This window comes from Cherax quadricarinatus, chromosome 57 (genome assembly GCF_038502225.1).
Source record: "Cherax quadricarinatus isolate ZL_2023a chromosome 57, ASM3850222v1, whole genome shotgun sequence".
In the NCBI taxonomy this organism is placed as follows: Eukaryota; Metazoa; Arthropoda; class Malacostraca; order Decapoda; family Parastacidae; genus Cherax; species Cherax quadricarinatus.
In genome coordinates, this window is record NC_091348.1 from 8,583,026 (window position 1) to 8,605,272 (window position 22,247).

Here is a 22,247-nt window from a genome sequence, read left to right on the forward strand (position 1 = left end):
TACCGATATGTATCCAAAATGACACTAGTTTATTTGTATAATTGCTTTACATAGGTTAGTGGAAATTCATACAGGTAACCCGTTACCTTTTCCCTTAAAGGGGAGCCTTGCTGACGATAAGCTCTTGATCTTAGCTTTTGGAGCTACCTTTCCCAATCTTGAATCAAACTTGATTACCATTTATTTATTCACAACGGCTGTCTGACCCCAACGGATTTAGCGGTTCTCCATGAATAATCTCGGTAGCATAGTCTTGGGGTTGATGTCGTACATGTCATAATCCCGTAGAAGATATAGCCTAGAAATTCTGGCAGTAGCATCCTCATATCTGAATTAAAGTAACAGGAAATACATTAGTAACATCATATCGGTATATACATGTCTGGAAGCGATTTATTTTAAAATTTCACAGGAATATTAGGCTGTGAAAACTTGTGGAAAAACTGTGCGTCACACACCAACCTCCATTCTCACTGATACACCATAAAACATTTACCTTTGATATGCCTTTGATGAGTTCCTAGAGTTTTTCAACTCCGAGCCCGGCCTTGGGCCAGGCTCATCTAGTGCTTGCCTAGTCAACCAGGCTGTTGCTGGCCAGCTGACCCACATATCCATCAATGTTGTGGTAAACTAATATGATTTTTCAGCCAAATATGCTGACATTTATTTACCACGAAATTAATAGTTCGTAAATATGATAAATGTCTGCCAGAATGCAAAGTGATCAATGCATAGTCAACTACATGTTAGGTAAAACGTGTCGGAGATAAGGAGTGTATATTTAGAAACAACTTACCATTACGACTCATCTTAACTGAATATACACTAGATAAACGGTCACGTTCTGTGTACGTTATTGAGTAGTTAATTTTATTTTAATAGTACATGGTTATTAATTAACCATGTGAACTTATGGAACGCTACAGTAGACCTAATTTATGCGAATGGGTCGAAAGTTTATGTAACCTGCATGCATAGTAATGCACGGTGTTAATTTGCAGTGCATTTGTGCAGGTGCGGGGTCTTGTGGGGGAGCATATGGACAATGGACGGTGTTAATACTTCGCTAATATTAGCTCTACACTTTATAAGAAAGCTCAGCTATACCTGAGTAACTGGTGAATTTTAAGTGTTAGGAGCATAACACTGTCAACTCCTCGAAGAGACCTTCAAGCGAGGTGCTGGCATGGTCGAATGACAGCCATCTTCTCCCTCTTTTGCTGTATAGCCCTTGTGGCTTAGCGCTTCTTTTTGATTATAATAATAATAATTCTCCCTCTTTTGTCATTGGGGAATTGTCGAAATATTGGAAAGTATATAGAACTCTTGTTCTTGCAGCCCTCAACTATCATTCTTATCTTAGACACACATTTCATGGATACATTGCAAAAGTAAATAATGCACTGTGATAATCTAATACCTTAATGTGTTCCATATTGCTTAAAGGTGTCTCGTGAGAACCTCTGCTCTCTCTTTCTAAATAATCAGGGATTCTTCAATGGATTATTTACAGTAGTTGTTACCCTTTTTTTCTTCCTGGGGTTTCGTTTATATTTTTTTAATCAGACGAATTTTGAGGCGAAAAGTTGTTACCCTACCAACGCTCATTTCAATGCCTGGACCTACCCGGGATGTGACCCATAACAATCTGCTAACATCCAGGTTACCTACTATAAGATGAACAGAGGCAACAAGTGTAAAGAAACATGCCAGGGTCGTCATGGTAGAAAAACTCTAGAAACCGGTCAAAGATATATCACAGGTAACTGTCTCTTGTGCGTAACAGGATGAATAAACGTTCAAAGGGAAATTTATTTCAGTCTCCTGCTGTGCTGGCATTATGAGCATAATATATAATGGAGGCATACCATGGTGCAAGTTAAGTATCAGGTGGCAGGCACTACAAGAATGTTTGGCTAAATCGATTTCTTTTTTTTGAAGTTTTGGCTTATTATGTTTTAAGGAGTACAGTTCGAGTGACTTCGGGCGCTCCCAGTAATTTAGGTTCTTGACAAGAGTTTGTGTTAGCTGTGAAGATTATATTTTTCAATTAATTGATTTACATTTATTTTGACACAGATAATGAATGTTTTTAAATACAACGAATTTTCATTCTTGAATTTTATACATATGGTGAATTTTTTTTTTATTCAAGTAATAACACCCCATCAAAAATACAATTTAGATTTTTTTCATTTTAGTGCTACTTACGAGTTTTACGAATATGATGGGGAAAGCGTTAACACTCCCAGTGTCTTTATAGTCAAATTTATATTAGAAGGTTTATCGGAATGATTAGCTAACAATTCTTGTATGTGGTGAGAAATAGCGCGAGAATGAAAGGTTTAATTATCAGTGGTTCAGTTATCTGGTAACAGCGTGTAGCGGGGTTTAATTACCAGTGGGTTCAGTTATCTGGTAACAGCGTGTAGCGGGGTTTAATTGCCAGTGGTTCAGTTATCTGGTAACAGCGTGTAGCGGGGTTTAATTACCAGTGGTTCAGTTATCTGGTAACAGCGTGTAGCGACATTAGTAGGAATGAGTGAAAGGTCGGAGACTGAAGTCTATTACAGCAACAGCGGTAACTGAACGTGTAGCTGCATTAGGAGCAATGGGTGAAAGGTCGGCATTTAGAGTCTGTTACCGCATTGTCATTATTTCATCTTGTAAATGACTAAGGAGCGCCATTATTGCAGATAAATTACTAGCAAGTTTCAGGTAGACAACAATCCATCATCCTATTTTTTTCGCTCATTTGTATTCTCAACGCTCTAGGTACTACGATATGTGTGGGATTTTTTTTCACTTTCCGTTAATCAGACATAAAAGTTAATGTACGTTACGCTATCCTAGCCGAGAATATACCTTTCACTGGTAGGTTTCCGTAGTATGTTAGGTTGGGCAGATATCAATGAATACCCATGATGTACCTTTGAAGGTTTTCGATAGTTTTCCTACTCGCTACCCGCCCCCTAGGCAAGGAAATTGAAGGCTGTGATTGGAAGAGAGGTTAAGGCAGAGATACAAAAGTGGATACCTACTGCGATCCCGTGATTGTTTTAATCGACACCAGGGTGTCATAGCACGGATCGACACCGGGGTGTCACCGAACGGATCGACACCAGGGTGTCCCCGCACGGATCGACACCAGGGTGTCCCCGCACGAATCGACACCAGGGTGTCCCCGCACGGATTAACAGCACGGTGTTACTGTATCTCAACGAGTTCATTTTACAAACGGGTGTCGTTATCAGTGACGACCGTCCTCATTGACAACCAGTTTAACTAATGGTGAATTATGGAGTCCCTAACAGTAAGGCACTGATTGTCATCACTGTTTACGGTAACTTTTTTTTTTTTTTGGTATTAGAGATGGTCGGGGTTGGTTGGTTAGTTGGATTTAAAGCCTATCAATTTCACAAGGGTTAAGGCTCTGCTTATCTGTGCCAGTCGAGAATACTTTGATTCCTAAAATTGAGGATTAGAATAAACTAAATGTATATACGCACTATATTTTTGTGGAGACTAGGCTTGTACATCAAGGCCTCTCCTCTCAAGGAAGGATGCCTTGATGCTGTTTTAATTACTCGACAATGAGACAGTAGTTTACTAATAAGCGAGTTGATGTAGTTGGACATGCCCAGCATAAGCCAGTAGGCCTATGTTCCTCTTATGTTATTAGGCAGTGTATGATACCTGCTAAAATTTTTTTATTGTAGTTTAATATAAATTTAGGCATTTATATTTTGTATGTGGAAATGTGTGTGAATGCCAGAAAGGAATGAGACACGTCATTGTAGTGTGGAAACTGTATAACTATGAGATTTGATTTAATAAACTTTTTTTTTTAACTCTGAGACATTAGACATTTTGATCATTTTGCGAGGAAACTGATAGGATGGATAAGAGAACATTCAAGACAAGAGATGCCAGGCAAGTGATGATCCTTTTTAAATCACTTGTTCTCTTTAAGCTGGAATACTGTTGTTTATTAACATCCCCATTCAAGGCAGGTGAAATTGCAGGTCAGAGAAAATACATAGAACCTTTACTGCACATATAAGTTCCATCAAACACCTTAACTACTGGGAACGCCTGGAAGCACTTGACTTGTACTCACTGGAGCGCAGGCGAGAGAGATGCATCATAATCTACACCTGGAAGATCCTGGAGGGACTGGTCCCTAATCTGCACACAGAAATCACTCCCTACGAAAGCAAAAGACTTGGCAGGCGATGCAACATACCCCCATTGGTACACTCAGAGAAAACACAGTAAGTGTCCGGAGCCCAAGACTGTTCAACAGCCTCCCACCAGCCATAAGGGGAATTACCAATAGGCCCTTGGTTGTCTTCAAGAGGGAGCTGGACAGATATCTGAAGTCAGTACCGGATCAACCGGGCTGTGGTTCATATGTTGGACTACGTGAGGCTAGCAGTAACAGCCTAGTTGATCAGGTCCTGATCCACCGGGAGGCCTCGCCATGGACCGGGCCGCGGGGGCGTTGATCCCCGGAATGCCCTCCAGGTAGTAGCTGTTAAAGGGCTCTTAATCCAAGAAGTTGGTGCTACTCTTCACTTTTTAAGATCAGACCTGATAACCTCCTTAACCCCCCCCCCCACTTCATTTCCCAGTCACTATATTACCTTTATGGGATTTAAATGATTCCCCATAAATACGATAATATTCCGGTTTTCTCTTCGTCCACTTCAGTGAATCCCACTTGACTGATTCGAAGCCTTTGTGACCATGCTGTTTGACCTATATATAATGGTTTAGCATATTTTAGGGACATAATCTGAGTTGGAAAGAATTTAAATACGGGATTAACCTGTCATTATCTTCCAGCGCGTGGAGGGCCGTTCTATAATATAGTCTAACGAAGCCTAGCCAACCATAGATAGTTGTAATATAGTACGTATTTATATCAAACGCAAATGTTTATTTCCATAAAAGCTTACCATGGTTACAAAATATAAGTAGCATGGTTTGAAGCTTGATGGAGAGCCACTGATTAAGCAGAGTATTTCGGGCATGCAAAGATTATATCTTATAATTAAGTCTTAAAGCTACTCTGCAGTGTGTAGTTGGTTTAATTAACTGCTTGAATATATACATACACTTACCGCGCGCGCACGCGCACACAAAAAAAGTTAGTAGAATAAGTAATTTATACTGAACTGTCAATTTTAGTTACATTAACTTTGGCAGCCGAAATATAATGGTAATAATATATATTATTTGATATTAACAGTTATTAATAATTTCAATCAATGCAGTAATCGCATCAGTTTTTTTTAACAAGTTTGAGCAGTTGGGAGATAGTGAGCATGTTGCATTTTCAGGTAGGGAGTTCTATGTATATTTCTACAAGTACATGATACAACTTATACAGACCTTGCAGTATTAGAGCCTTTGATCTGTATGACATGTGATACCTATTTTCAAAGCAGGTGACAAGTCGAACATTAAAATGGTATAAAATACCGAGAGGTTGTTAGGTAAGACACATATGCAACAGTTATGTATCTTTATTTCGAAACGTTTCGCCTACACAGTAGGCTTCTTCAGTCGAGTACAGAAAAGTTGATAGAAGCAGAAGAGACTTGAAGACGATGTAATCAGTCCATCCCCTAGTGATGGACTGATTACTAGTGAGAACGGCTGGATTTGAGGGGGACCTGACCTCCCAACATCTGCGTTCTTACTTCTACTAGTGACCTACGTCTCACCTCCAGGCGCTGTATAAGGCTCCATCCTGTCACTTCAACTCCATATTGTTTCAGACTATGGAACAATGCTCTTCTCCAGACTGAGGGACTGATCACCTCAAAACTTTAAGGGTGATGGACTGATTACATCGTCTTCAAGTCTCTTCTGCTTCTATCAACTTTTCTGTACTCGACTGAAGAAGCCTACTGTGTAGGCGAAACGTTTCGAAATAAAGATACCTAACTTGCATATGTGTCTTACCTAACAACAGGTGACAAGTCCTTAGCTTCGAACTATAGACCAGTAAGCCTAACCTCCATAGTGGGGAAAATTTATGGAATCCATAATTGCCGAGGCAGTTCGTAGCCATCTTGAAGGGCATAAATTGATAAATGAGTCTCATCACGGTTTTACAAAAGGGCGTTCCTGCCTTACGAATTTATTAACTTTTTTTTTCACAAAGGTATTTGAGGAGGTAGATCATGGTAATGAATATGATAGTATATATGGACTTCAGAGACTATTGAAGAAAATTAAGGCACACGGAATAGGAGAATTTTTTTTCTTGGATAGAGGCGTGGTTGATAGATAGGCCCCAGAGTTTGCATAAATAGGAAGAAATCAGAGTGGGGAAGCGTCGCGAAAGACGTAGAATTAGGGGGGGGGGAATGATTGGTGTGTAAATGGAAAACAGGAATAGATACAGGGAATGTAAATATTTTTTAACAAGTCGGCCGTCTCCCACCGAGGCAGGGTGACCCAAAAAGAAAGACAAAAAAAATCCCCAAAAAGAAAATATTTTCATCATCATTCAACACTTCACCTCACTCACACATAATCAGTTTTTGCAGAGGTGCTCAGAACACAACAGTTTAGAAGCATATACATATAAAGATACGCAACATATCCCTCCAAACTGCCAATATCCCAAACCCCTCCTTAAAGTGCAGGCATTGTACTTCCCATTTCCAGAACTCAAGTCCGGCAATACAAAAATAACCGGTTTCCCTGAATTCCTTCACTAAATATTACCCTGCTCACACTCCAGCAGCACGTCAGGTCCCAAAGACCATTCGTCTCCACTCACTCCTATCTAACACGCTCACGCACGCTTGCTGGAAGTCCAAGCCCCTCGAAAAGAATGGGTGGGGGTTTGAAACCACGGCAAGTGAGTCGTAAACTCCAGGCCAGTGCGGTAACCACTGGGCCGTCTAAAAATACCTAGTCAAGATAGGTCTCGCTGCATTGATTTTAAGTTGGAAAAAATCAGATTCAGAAAGGATATAGGAAAGCACTGGTTGGGTGATAGAGTTGTGGATGAGTGGATCACACTCCCGAGTATCGTTATAGAAGCTAAAACGTTGTGTAGTTTTAAAAATAGGTTAGATAAATACATGAGTGGGTGTGGGTGGGTATGAATTGGACCTGACTAGCTTGTGCTAATAGGTCTGATGCCATACTCCTTCCTTAAGAGGATGTGACCTGACCTGCCTCGCATGGGCCAGTAGGCCTGTTGCAGTGTTCCTTCTTATGTTCTTATGAGTGTCCGAACAGCTTAAATGGAACACGCGGTATGTCAAAATGGTACTTGTGTTCAAGATACGAGGCGAATGTATATATTAGATTACTTCTGGTCATGCACTGTTGCTTTGATGACTAATACACATTTGCAACATTTGGGTATCTGTTGCGAAACATTTCGCTTGCACCCAATGTTGCGAGTATCTCATTCATCAACTTGCCAGCATTGTACATCGCACAAGACCACTTAACGCCCAACCATTTAAACTAATTTCTAAGTAGAAATAAGTATTCACAGAAAAAAAAATAAGTTTAATTTCGAATTATTATAGAAACATTTGAAAGTCCCTGGCATGTGCAACATCTAGCTTGGCTGTTTGTTGAGAACCTATGACTCACTCGCACCTACCAACCTACCTTCGGTAAGTACCTACATAAATTTAACGACATAGTTTTCGGGTAGTAACAATACCTTCAGGGATCTGCAACACTGATTTGTGTGTATTTAAACATCTAAGTGAAGTATTGTACAAGGTGTAATAAGTGTTGTACTAGCGAATCCTATTTTTTTATTAAATAACTAGAAGATATCAGAAACATGGCTGGAACAAGTGTAGAAACCTTCAAGAGGAAACAGGACAAGTATCTTCACCAGGTACCAGATCAACCAGGCTGTGATGGATATGTGGGGCAGCGGGCCTCCAGAAGCAACAGCCTGGTTGACCAGGCAAGCACCAGACGAGCCTAGCCCATGGCCGGGCTTACAGAGTAGAAAAACTCTCGAAACTCTTCCAAGGTATCCTTGATGGGTTTAGAGTTTATCTGTTGCCGTAGTCCGGCTCTGGGCCAAGCTTCTCTGGTGCTAGCTTACCTCATCAACCAGACTGTTGCTTCTAGCGGTATTGGGAATTTTTGGTGAGATTCAGATTTTAGATTTAATGTGAATGGTGTGGGGGTTATCCCCCCCTTCTGCCAGTTCACAAACCAGGTTTAAATTATAAATGAAACCTTGTCAATGAAGGTGTGTACCTAATGTGTTCCGGGAGTCCGTGCCTCGCGTCCCTCCCCCCAGACCAGGTGTTCAAGTGGATGGTCTGATCAAACAGGCTGTTGATACTACCTGCATGCTGGGTCCAGCATGTACACCGCAGCCCAGCTGAGGAGAAAGTAACTCGAGGAGCTTGTCAAATACCTGCTTCGAGACAGCTGTGGGTTTCTTGGTAATTCCTCTTATGTGTGAAGAGAAGGTGTTGTAAAGTCTTGGTACCTTGACACTTACTGTGTTATTTCAGTTTACTCAGTGCACCCATGATCTTCAATGGGGGGTATTTTTTATCGTCTGGTAAACCTCTTCATAGGAAGTGGTTGTGTGTGTGTGTGTGTGTGTGTGTGTGTGTGTGTGTGTGTGTGTGTGCGTGCGCGCGCGCCTGCCCGCCCGCGCTCAGATTTTGGGACGAATCTCAATAATTTATTTTCCAGACGTAAATTATAATGCATTTTTATCGCCAACGTTCCAAGCAATACAGATTGAGGGACTTCAAACGTTGTCAATAATTTAGGTACCTGACTGAATTTATGCGTACAGTGAAGGTACTTAGTACTCTCTCCACAGCTATGGTTATGAGTACCGAATGACCTACGTGGTCAAAGCTTTTCGTTAATAGCATATAGTACTCGATGTGCGTAGAGATTCATGAAGTACACGACGAAATATTGCCGCTGTGATGGTCTTTTCCGCAGCTTGTATCAACCAGTAACCTGGCCCGGTGGCCTGGTGGCTAAAGCTCCCGCTTCACACACGGAGGGCCCGGGTTCGATTCCCGGCGGGTGGAAACATTTCGACACGTTTCCTTACACCTATTGTCCTGTTCACCTAGCAGCAAATAGGTACCTGGGTGTTAGTCGACTGGTGTGGGTCGCATCCTGGGGGACAAGATTAAGGACCCCAATGGAAATAAGTTAGACAGTCCTCGATGACGCACTGACTTTCTTGGGTTATCCTGGGTGGCTAACCCTCCGGGGTTAAAAATCCGAACGAAATCTTATCTTATCTTGTCTGCCACCGATCCTCGGGAAAGTGGATTCCCCGGAGTTGACTATGTGGCCTACAGGCCTTCATACCTACCTGTGAACTGTTTCGTCAATATTACTACTACGGCGGCCTGGCCCCCCTCTTGATAACCTGGTCGACCAGGATATTGCTGTTGACGGCCATCTTGTCGACATTACGCCATTCCATTCAGTACGAGGGGGATGTGTAGCCTTATCCAGGGGACAGATAACCTTGGTTTAAAACAAGGCACAATACCGTGATTGGAACTGAACAATACACAAGTTACCCACACATAGGAGGAAGCTTATAACGACGTTTCGGTCCGACTTAGAATATTTACAAGTCACAAGTCGGACAGAAACGTCGTCATAAGCTTCTCTCTATGTGCGGGTGATTTGTGTATTGTAACCTTGGTTTACTTGTAGTCTCGTATTTCATAGCTAATGCTGGTATTGATTTAATTTTACTATTTAACACACGTATAAGTTCTGTCAAGCACCTTAACTACTGGGAACGCTTGGAAGCACTTGACTTGTACTCGTTGGAACGCAGGAGGGAGATGTATCATAATCTACACTTGGAAAATCCTGGAAGGAATGGTCCCGAATCTGCTCACAAATCACTCCCTACTAAAGTAAAAGACTGGGCAGGCGATGCAAAATACCCCCAATTAAAAGTAGGGGCGCCATTGGTACACTAAGAGAAAACACCACAAGTGTCCGGGGCCCAAGGCTGTTCAACAGCCTCCCACCAAGCATAAGGGGAATTACCAATAAACCCCTGGCTGCCTTCAAGAGAGAGCTGGACAGATACCTAAAGTCAGTGCCGGATCAGCCGGGCTGTGGTTCGTACATTGGACTTCGTGCGGCCAGCAGTAACAGCCTGTTTGATTAGGCCCTGATCCACCGGGAGGCCTGGTCGTGGACAGGGCCGCGGGGGCGTTGATCCCCGGAATAACCTCCAGGTAGACTCCAGGTAACCGGAACAGGTGTAAAAGTCTTCAAGAGAGAACTAGAGTATCTCCGCCAAGTGCCGGATCAACCAGACTGTTGGATATGTCGGCCAGGGGGCTGCCAGCAGCAAGTCTGGTTGCCCAGACTAGGGCGTCTGACAAATTCTCGAAACCTAAACCCTCTGGAATTAATGATGCGAACATAATTCATAATTATATTTGTGTTTTGAGATAGAGCGTTTTGAGATGTCAAACGGAGCGTGAAGTATTTTACCAAGCTGGGGTGATGCTGGGCGGATTGATGACCAGGTGGGCAGGAGGTAACCAGGAGAGCAGGTAATGACCCGGTAATTACAGGAAGAGTGGTGTGTGTTGGTAGGTTAACAGTCGTGACCCATATTATTGTTGTTAAGGTGCTGCTGGGAGGGCCTTGTTTGTCGAAACAAAATTAGGTATACGTTCCTCAGGGCAGTTGCTGATCTACCAAGTTGTTGTGCCTACAGTACGTTGGACTGCGTGCTGCTGCTGTATATTGTGTTGCTTTGTATCATGCTACTGTAAATCATGTTACTGTATATCATGTTGCTGCGTATCATGTTACTGTATATCATGTTGCTGCGTATCATGTTACTGTATATCATGTTGCTGCGTATCATGTTACTGTATATCATGTTGCTGCGTATCATGTTACTGTATATCATGTTGCTGCGTATCATGTTATATCATGTTGCTGCATATCATGTTACTGTATATCATGTTGCTGCGTACCATGTTACTGTATATCATGTTGCTGTGTATCATGTTACTGTATATCATGTTGCTGCATATCATGTTACTGTATATCATGTTGCTGCGTACCATGTTACTGTATATCATGTTGATGTGTATCATGTTACTGTATATCATGTTGCTGCGTATCATGTTACTGTATATCATGTTGCTGCGTATCATGTTACTGTATATCATGTTGCTGCGTATCATGTTACTGTATATCATGTTGTGTATCATGTTACTGTATATCATGTTGCTGCGTATCATGTTACTGTATATCATGTTGCTGCGTATCATGTTACTGTATATCATGTTGCTGCGTATCATGTTACTGTATATCATGTTGCTGTGTATCATGTTACTGTATATCATGTTGCTGTGTATCATGTTACTGTATATCATGTTGCTGCGTATCATGCTACTGTATCGTGTTGCTGTGTATCATGCTACTGTATCGTGATGCTGTGTATCATGCTACTGTATCGTGTTGCTGTGTATCATGCTACTGTATCGTGTTGCTGTGTATCATGCTACTGTATCGTGTTGCTGTGTATCATGCTACTGTATCGTGATGCTGTGTATCATGCTACTGTATCGTGATGCTGTGTATCATGCTACTGTATCGTGTTGCTGCGTATCATGCTACTGTATCGTGTTTCTGTGTATCATGCTACTGCATATCATGTTGCTGTGTATCATGTTACTGTATATCATGTTGCTGTGTATCATGTTACTGTATATCATGTTGCTGCGTATCATGCTACTGTATCGTGTTGCTGTGTATCATGCTACTGTATCGTGTTGCTGTGTATCATGCTACTGTATCGTGATGCTGTGTATCATGCTACTGTATCGTGATGCTGTGTATCATGCTACTGTATCGTGATGCTGTGTATCATGCTACTGTATCGTGATGCTGTGTATCTTGCTACTGTATCGTGTTGCTGCGTATCATGCTACTGTATCGTGTTTCTGTGTATCATGCTACTGCATATCATGTTGCTGTGTATCATGTTACTGTATATCATGTTGCTGTGTATCATGTTACTGTATATCATGTTGCTGCGTATCATGCTACTGTATCGTGTTGCTGTGTATCATGCTACTGTATCGTGTTGCTGTGTATCATGCTACTGTATCGTGATGCTGTGTATCATGCTACTGTATCGTGATGCTGTGTATCATGCTACTGTATCGTGTTGCTGCGTATCATGCTACTGTATCGTGTTGCTGTGTATCATGCTACTGTATCGTGTTGCTGTGTATCATGCTACTGTATCGTGTTGCTGTGTATCATGCTACTGTATCGTGTTGCTGTGTATCATGCTACTGTATCGTGTTGCTGCGTATCATGCTACTGTATCGTGTTGCTGCGTATCATGCTACTGTATCGTGTTGCTGTGTATCATGCTACTGTATCGTGATGCTGTGTATCATGCTACTGTATCGTGTTGCTGTGTATCATGCTACTGTATCGTGTTGCTGTGTATCATGCTACTGTGTATCGTGTTGCTGTGTATCATGCTACTGTGTATCGTGTTGCTATATATCATGCTGTGTATCCTGTTGCTATATATCTTGCTACCGTGTATCGTGCTAATGTGTATCTTGCTGTTTATCATGCTACTGTATATCATGCTGTGTATCGTACTGTGTATCATGCTACTGTATCGTGCTACTGTGTATCGTGCTAATGGTATCGTGTTGCTATGCATCGTGCTATATCATGCTACTGTGTATCATGTTACTGTATATCGTGCTACTGTGTATGTTACTGTGTATTGTTGCTGTGTATCATGCTACTGTGTATCGTGTTGCTGTGTTTCTTGTTACTGTGTATCGTGTTGCTGTGTATCATGCTACTGTGTACCATACTGTGTACCGTGTTGCTGTGTATCTTGTTACTGTGTATCGTGCTGTGTATCGTGCTACTGTGTATCGTGCTGTTGTGATTCGTGCTGCTGCTGCTGCTGTGTATCATTCTGCTGCTGTGTATCGTGCTGCTGCTGCTGCTGTGTATCATTCTGCTGCTGTGTATCGTGCTGCTGTGCATCGTACCCTTACTTAAGGGAAATAAAACGTTCCATGTTTGTTACAAAAAAAAAGTGAATTACCGAAGTCACAATGTGACTGTACAGTGAGCCATTAATCAGTCTAAAGACTGAACCAAATAAGTCACAAACAAACAAGACTGGAAAGACTGCCAGCATCCCGTAATTTCTGGCATAACCCTAAGCTCACGTAACGTCGAAGAAACCACTGATAGGATGCTCATGCACTCTGCCCCAGACCCAAACTCGTGGAACTCTACATTCCCTCAAAATTGCAAGAAACTGCCATCTCGAACCTGCAATTTTATGTGGAGGAGTCTGGATACACACGTCATCCCAGTCATGAAAAACTACCAATATAGCTTCCCCCAACAAAGGTGAGAGTAAAGTACTTGAAAAAAAACTGTAGATATATAGTGCTGACATCGCATATTAAGATCTTTGAAAGGGTTTTAAGAAAGAAGACTGTCAATCACTTGGAATCCCCTCATTTGCACAACCCTTGACTGCATTTGTTTAGAGCAGGTTACTCCTGTATTTCGCAATTACAGGTCCATTATGACATGGTCTTGGATGCCCTAAAAGACAACCAAAATGCTGATATAAACTGAATTTACAAAAGAAGCCTTCAATCTTGTCTGAGACTGGGCCGCGGGGGCGTTAACTATTAGAGCATCCTCCAGGTAGATGGTATAATAGTATAAAAAGCATGCAAAAGGAATAACTAAAAGTGGGCATACCCGTGTCTGGTTTCGAGAGAATTCTTACTCCAGCAGCCCGGCATTAGTAGCCTAAGGCTTGTCTTGTGCTTGTCTTGTTAATCAGGTTGTTGCGGTTGGTGGCCGCTGGCCATCACATATTCACTACAGCCTGGATATTTAGATTCCTTAAAAATAGAAGCCAAAGATCAATAGTAAACATAATGATATCGGTGGTTGCCTCGGTGAAAAATTGTGATCCTCAGGGCACAATACATGTACTAGAATTTGAGTGAGATCCAGTGAAGATACAGTCAACCTTCACACTGATATAAAGCAAGTCTTGCAGAGGGCCAGTGATAGCAGTATGTTTAAAGACGACAGATTTCAGTTATTACTGTATGGAATTGAGATAACTGGAACTAAGTACAAGACAATCCTCGAAAACTCTATAGAGCAGAAGTTTAAACAAGAAACAAGAAATGTCAAGCCGATGATTTTACTCTTCAAGTTACTTTTTCTCTTCACTTTGGAATATCGCTGTATACTAAAGTCCCTCTTCGATGTAGATGAAATTGTAGAGCTGAAAAAGGTACAAAGAGCCTTCACTTATCAGCATAAATTCTAACACCTGAATTACTGTGAGTGTCAGAGTCCCTTAAGGGGCCTAGGCTTTTCACCCTTTGTTTACGTATAAAGATAATTGCCAACAAGCCTCTAGCTGTCTTCAGGAGGGACTGGTACCAACAGCCTTTTCGATCAGACCAGCAATGAGACCACTAGGGGGGGGGGTTATTACAAAATTTGGTTTAGGACCTGACTACGGGTGCGATGTTCCCCAGAAATCGGCTACAGGTAAGATAATACAAGATTTGTTCGGATTTTTAACCCGGAGGGTTAGCCACCCAGGATAACCCAAGGAAGTCAATACATTAGTCAACTACTGGGAACGCTTGGAAGCATTTAACTTGTACTTACTGGAGCGCAGGCGAGAGAGATGCATCATAATCTACACCTGGAAAATCCTAAAGGGACTGGTCTCTAATCTGCACACAGAAATCACTCCCTATGAAAGTAAAAAGCTTGGCAGGTGGTGCAACATACGGCCAATGAAAAGTAGGGGCGCCATTAGTATACTAAAAGAAAACATAAGTGTCCAGGGCCCAAGACTGTTCAACAGCCTCCCACCAGCCACAAGGGGAATTACCAATAGACTCCTGGCTATCTTCAAGAGGGACCTGGAAAGATACGTAAATTTATTGCCAGATCAGCCGGATTGCGGTTCGTACGTTGGACTACGTGCGGCCAGCATTAACAGCCTAGTTGATCAGGCCCTGATCCACCGGGAGGCCTGGTCATGGACGGGGCCGAGGGGAAGCCTTGTTCCCCGGAATACCCTCCAGGTAGGTCATCGAGGACTCTTATTTCCACTGAGATCCTTCAATGTTGTTCCCCGGGATGCGACCCACTACACTCTGCTAACACCTAAGTACCTACTTACTGCTAAAGTGAACAGGGACAGCAGGTGTAAGGAAACACGCCCAGAGTTTCCACTCGGCAGGGGATTGAACCACTGACAATCAATGTGTGAGAGGAGTGTGTGTTACCGAACCATTGCTACCCTATTTTATACAATAGTGTAGAACTTGCACAGTATGCGGCTACTTTGTTCTGTATGAGTTGTGTGAATGCCTGCAGTGTGCTGCTACCCTATTCTCTACGATAGTTACATGGTGGGAATACCCTTAACCCCCCCCCCATCCACATTACCTTCCCTACCTCCCTCCATCACCACCTCCCTCCCTCCTCCACTATCTTCGATGTGCATATGGATATGATTTTCGACTTGTGTGGGGTGTAGCAGAAGTCTTGACATACACAGTGGTAGGTACAAGAGCATTTGTAATCACTGGATGTCTACCCACCTATCAGAGTCATCCTCTAATGGACCGGTCGTGTTGGGTTCAGTCACGTCCAGTGTTGCCTCTGTCAGTGATGCTGAACCTTGTTGTGTGTGTGTGTACTCACCTGATTGTGGTTGCAGGGGTCGAGACTCAGCTCCTGGCCCCGGTTTCACTGATCGCTACTAGGCCCTCTCCCTCTCTGCTTCCTGAGCTTTGTCATACCTCTTCTTAAAACTATGTATGGTTCCTGCCTCCACTAAGTCACTTGCTAGGCTATTCCACTTCCTGACGACTCTATGACTGAAGAAATACTTCCTAACGTCCCTGTGACTCGTCTGAGTCTTCAGCTTCCAATTGTGACCCCTTGTTTCTGTGTCCCCTCTCTGGAACATCCTGTCTCTGTCCACCTTGTCTATTCCCCGCAGTATCTTGTATGTCGTTATCATGTCTCCCCTGACCCTTCTGTCCTCCAGTGTCGTCAGTCCGATTTCCCTCAACCTTTCCTCGTACGACATTCCCCTGAGCTCTGGAACTAGCCTTGTTGCAAACCTTTGTACTTTCTCTAACTTCTTGACGTGCTTGACCAGGTGTGGGTTCCAGACTGGTGCTGCATACTCCAGTATGGGCCTAACATACACAGTGTACAGTGTCTTGAACGATTCCTTATTAAGGTATCGGAACGCTATTCTCAGGTTTGCCAGGCGCCCGTATGCTGCAGCAGTTATTTGGTTGATGTGTGCCTCCGGTGACGTGCTCGGTGTTATGGTCACCCCAAGATCTTTCTCCCTGAGTGAGGTCTGTAGTCTTTGTCCACCTAGCCTATACTCTGTCTGCGGTCTTCTTTGCCCTTCTCCAATCTTCATGACTTTGCATTTGGCAGGGTTGAATTCGAGAAGCCAGTTTCTGGACCACGTGTCCAGCCTGTCCAGGTCTCTTTGCAGACCTGCCTCATCCTCATCCGATTTAATTATTCTCATCAGCTTCACATCATCTGCGAATAGGGACACTTCAGAGTCTATTCCTTCCATCATGTCGTTCGCATATATCAAAAATAGCACTGGTCCTAGAACTGACCCCTGTGGGACCCCGCTCGTCACAGGCGCCCACTGTGATACCTCTTCACGTACCATGACTCGTTGTTGCCTCCCTGTCAGGTATTCCCTGATCCATTGCAGTGCCCTCCCTGTTATATGCGCCTGATCCTCCATCTTCTGCACTAATCTCTTGTGAGGAACTGTGTCAAAGGCCTTTCTGCAGTCCAGGAAAATGCAATCAACCCACCTCTCTCTCTCGTGTCTTCTGTTACCTTGTCATAAAACTCCAGAAGGTTTGTGACACAGGATTTGCCTTCCATGAACCCATGCTGGTTTTCATTTATAATCTTGTTCCGTTCCATGTGTTCCACCACTCTCATCCTGATAATCTTCTCCATGACTTTGCATACTATACATGTCAGAGAGACAGGTCTGTAGTTTAGTGCCTCGTTTCTGTTTCCTTTCTTAAATATGGGGACTACATTTACTGTCTTCCGTGTGTGTTCGTACGTGTGTTCGTACGTGTGTTCGTACGTGTGTTCGTACGTGTGTGTGTGTGTACTCGCCTATATGTGGTTGCATGGGACCTCTGGACCTTTTCAGATTTTTGTAAGTTACCCGTAAGGGCTCCATCAACTGGTGTCGCATTCTCCCTGACGGACCTCACATATGTTGCGTAGAGAGTTCTAAAAAATTATTTGAGGATTGTAAAGGCGGTTCTGAGATTGTCGAACCTCGCATATGCTGCAGGTATTATGCATTATGTGCACCTCTGGAGACATGTTGGGCGAAATGTTTACTCAAAGATCTTGGTACTTGAGCGATACTTGTAGTTTCTCGCTTCTCAACGTCTATTTCAAGTCTGGTCTTTTTTCCCTATATATAAATTTCATAGTATTGCATATATTTGGGTCGAACGCCAGTAACCACTTGTTTGAGGACTCTTGCAGATTATCCAAGTCTTCCTGTAACACCTCTCTGTCCTCTTTTATTTTTGTTCCCCTCATTAGTTTTAAGTCATTGGCATATGATTTAATTCCCGCTTGCAGGTCATTTATGTAAAGAATATTAATTGTCCTAGTACTCATCCTTAAGAAACCCCACTTCGTTACTCTCCCATCCTGAAACTTCTACCTTATTCATCGCCCACTTGTCTTCTGTTAGTGTTCTTTGGTACAATAAAGTCCTTTACGTCGTATCCCTGCATGCTCCTCTAATGTGTGAATCAATCCCTGGTGAAGACTTTTTCAGGGACATACGGTATCGAAGGTTGTATCCGAGATTACAACATAGAGGTTCAGACCTGCGTGTATAGTGGCCTGGGGCAGAGAAACACTATCGATCATGAGGGCGAATTCAACCAATTAAATTTCAGCAAGAATGCCAGGCTGGGAAGATATGATCACCGCGAATCTAAATTAAGCTTTTCGGGAAGATGAGTTTTAAGTTTTCTTCCGAGAAATACTCTTAACATCCTTATGGCTCTTCTATGTCTTTAGCTACCACCTGTCCCCTGTATTCTGTCAATGTTAAATCAGTCTGTCGTATTTGCCCTATCAGTTCCACCTAGTATTTTCCTCGTAAAAATGTCATCCCTAGTACCTCTTTCCGTCAGAGAGCAAGCACCTGCACGAGTGCATGTACTGTCTCATTGTTGCATTATAGAACACTACAGTAGGCCTACTGGTCTATGGTAAACAGGTCCTCGCACCCACCCATATAATGCAGGCGCTCTGTTGCCTGTGGTTTATTGTTGGATTTCCTGCTTTGCTGTCTGGTGTCATCGTCTCCGTGGCCCAATCCCAGACCATGTCTCCTGGTTGATTACCTGATCTATCACGTTGTTGAAGAGAGCACATTCGAAAACGAGGTATTGATTGGGCCAACGTTTCGCTCTGTTGTAGCTCTTGTTCTTCACCATTCTTGGCAGTACGCCACTTGCCACCGGGCTGTTGGTACTGGCAGCATGTATTCCAACGTTGGCACTTGGCCCATAGCCGGGTAAGGTATACCACAGCCCAGCAGATGGTTGGCTTCAGGAACTTGTCAGTTTCCCACTTAAAGTTCTGTACAGCATTGCTAAGTGACTAATGATGTCCTTTCCATGGGTGATGTGTCCTTGTCTGCCACACCTGCCTCTCCACGCCAAGATATGTATCCGAAGCGCCTTTGACTGACACATCTCATCTTGGACATGACACTGACTCACCCCTCACGTAGCAGACATGATACGTCACCAGCATATCTCTGACATGCCCCGTCTGTCCCACGTCACTGCCTCATCCCACCTGATACACGTCACTTCCCCGTCTGTCCCACGTCACTGCCTCATCCCACCTGATACACGTCACTTCCCCGTCTGTCCCACGTCACTGCCTCATCCCACCTGATACACGTCACTTCCCCGTCTGTCCCACGTCACTGCCCCGTCTGACTCACGTCACTGCCCCGTCTGTCCCACGTCACTGCCCCGTCCTACCTGATACACTTCACACCACCATGCTTACCTTGGACACGCACGCAGGGTGGTGGGTGGTGCTGGGCATCACACAGGGTGGTGGGTGGTGCTGGGCATCACCCAGGGCGGTGGGTGGTGCTGGGCATCACCCCAAGGTGCTGGGTGGTGCTGTGCATTATCCAGGGTGCTGGGCATCACCCGTGGTGCTGGGCATTACCCAAGATGCTGGGTGGTGGGTGGTACACACACACACACACACTCACACTCACACTCTCACTCTTTCTTTTGGTCACATGCTAGCATCAGTCTTGCCTAGTGTTGTGTTGGGCCAAGCAGTCACCACCACCATCACTCCTTCATTATTAAACACTTGCTTATGCAAATTGCCAAGTATTGCTTTGACGTATTGCTCACCCCACCAATGATTTCCTGCAGCGACGCCCCTTTCATTAGTGGCTCCGCCTGGGGTGTGTCAGGGGTAGGGGGGGGCCAGTGCGCCCCGTACCAGCAGGAACACAGCGTTGGATGAGTTACTGCAAGAGTCCGGTTGAAGATTTTTCCCAGGCTGCTAGAATCCGTCCCTTCAGTGCCGCGTAAGGGACCCTTGATGCGAGGAATTTTTAGACACCTTATCCTTCATCGTATATATCGCATCCTCCAAGCGCTGTATATAGCTTACGGGTTTAGGGCTTCCCATGATTGAGGTGTATAAACGGAAAACAGGAATAAAGGGAGATGTGAATAACTTGTTAAAAATATCTAACCAAGACAGGACTCGCAGCAGTGGTTTCAAGTTGAAAAAAATTAGATTTAGAAATAGTGTAGGAAAGCACTGGTTTGGCAATTATTCTAAATCATATACAGACACCTTGAGGTAATATTGACCTTATATTTTCTGTAAATAAAAGTGTTTAATAGGCATATTGTTAACCGTAAAATTCTACCTCTTAATGTTAAAGGTTAACAGCAGACTCAGTGAGTGTTACCTGGTTGACCAGGCAAACCAGACGAGCCTGGCCCATAGCCGGGTTCTTGGAAAAGAAAACTTTTCTTAATCCACCAAAGGTATATATCCTGTTAACGTTAGGTATCACTGTCCTATGTATGCTAACAGCTGTACAAAACTGAAAACAGCAACGTGGAGTTATCAGAAATAGAGTTCAGTACTAACTAGGGCGCAGAGGTTAGAATTCCCGAAAGTGTTTAGTTTTCATAACATCTCTGATTGATTACTGTGCAACAGTTTACTCCTGCAACACGATAAAACAGTTGAAAAACTTGAAAAAATGAACCCTGAGAATATTTTTTTTGTTCTATAATCACTAAAATACTTAATATGAAGAGAATGAGGTATTCCTAGTGTTGCTAATAGAATACATACAGTGTGTCATGTTAGTGTTGCTAATAGAATACTCGTACATACAATCAGTATCATGAAAGGACTGAACTTTCTGCGTGGTGATCTAAACGATATTGTCTACGGAGAATTACAAGAACATAAATGATGAGACAATCAAAATGGATTTCAATAACAGTTACACACAAGCCTAGCCCCAAGTCTGACGAATTTGAGGAAACTAGAACAGCACCGAAAGGAACTTGCAGATCAATTCCCATCATAATGAAATGTCTTTGGTAAGAGTAATAAGGTCAGTAAACTATTAGATGTAGTTACTGCTAAACTAAGGCTAGGCTATAAGCATCTTTGACCATCCAGTTCAGTTGGTAGGGAGATGTCAGTCACTTGGTGTGTATTTAGTGGTTGTGGAGTGGGGATAGGGGTGACCACACATTAGAATATTATACCTAAGGCTTAAGTGTCCGAACTTCTAACCATTTAGACGCTCAAACAATGATAAGGGGAGTAATATACCGCTTCGTTGTTAATGATAAGATATCAGAAATCTTGAGCCTGTATCCACACTGCACAACGAGGTGAATGATCTTGTTCTCTGGTGAGATTTTACACTAGTAAATGATCATTGCTTATAATGATAATTTTTAAAGACAAATTGTACCATTCTATACCGTAGATGAGTAGCCAATGTCTTTACATACTGCAATGAGCTGATGATCAGCTAATGTATGTACATAGTGTTGAGTAGATGATTAGTTATGAGATGAAATTGTAACTTTGTAACTTCCTGTATTTCAGATTGTAACACCTTAATAATGAAAGTAATTATGCCCAGTGGGATCTTATAAAGACCCATTGTGACCTCTGTGATACTGTTCTTTTTTGTGCTACGGGGGCACAGTAAGTTAAGCCTCACTGACGGTACAGCAGATGTGGGTCTAGTTTATGAATATGAACTCTCCGCTTTGTCAGATTCATTCTACAGTCCTGGAAGATGCAGTCTACCCACCCATCCCATCCCATCCTCCTTCCCTCCCTGTCTCTCCTATAGTATCTGTGTTAGATATCCAAGCCGGTGTTAGGAGAGCTCTGCTGGTTCCATTGCATTTCCCTGCCCAATATAATTTACTCCATTATAATTCAATGTCTGTACTTAGTCCCTCTTTATACAAACGGTGACTACGTTCAACAACTTCAAGAGGGAAAGGTATGCGTTGATACTGAAGGGTTCTTGATCCAGTCCGCTGGAGCTACTCTCCTTGGCTCACACCTGATTACCTCCCATGTCCCAGGCACCGTATGACCCTTACGGGTATAGCTGTTCTCCATGAATTTATTGGTATGACAGGTTCTCCGTGTGAAGTTATTGGTTGAAGGACCACATAGTGTTGCTGCTTCTGGATGTGCACACGTGTTTGTGTTGCTTCTGGATGTCCACACGCATGTGTGTTGCTTGTGGATGCGCATACATGTATGTATGTTGCTTCTGGACGCGCACACATGTATGTGTGTTGCTTCTGGATGCGCATACATGTATGTATGTTGCTTCTGGACGCGCACACATGTATGCGTGTTACTCCTGGATGTGTACACGTGTATGTGTTGCTCCTGGATGTGCACACGTGTATGTGTGTTGCTCCTGGATGTACACACGTGTGTATGTGGCTCCTGGATGTGCAAACGTGTATATGTGGGAGGGGATAATATTTGTGTACGTGTGCATGTTTGACATG

At 43.2% G+C, this 22,247-nt stretch overlaps 1 protein-coding gene across 1 annotated transcript in view; it reads right to left on the minus strand.

The window, feature by feature from the left end:
* Positions 1–216: 216 nt before the first annotated feature.
* The window catches only part of LOC128693385 (fibroblast growth factor receptor 4), a 144,303-nt gene continuing 122,272 nt past the window's right edge, over positions 217–22,247 (minus strand). Inside the window, exon 14 of the mRNA XM_070097279.1 lies at positions 217–328. Within this exon, the coding sequence (XP_069953380.1) occupies positions 217–328 (112 nt within the window). The remainder of the gene's footprint in view (positions 329–22,247) is intronic.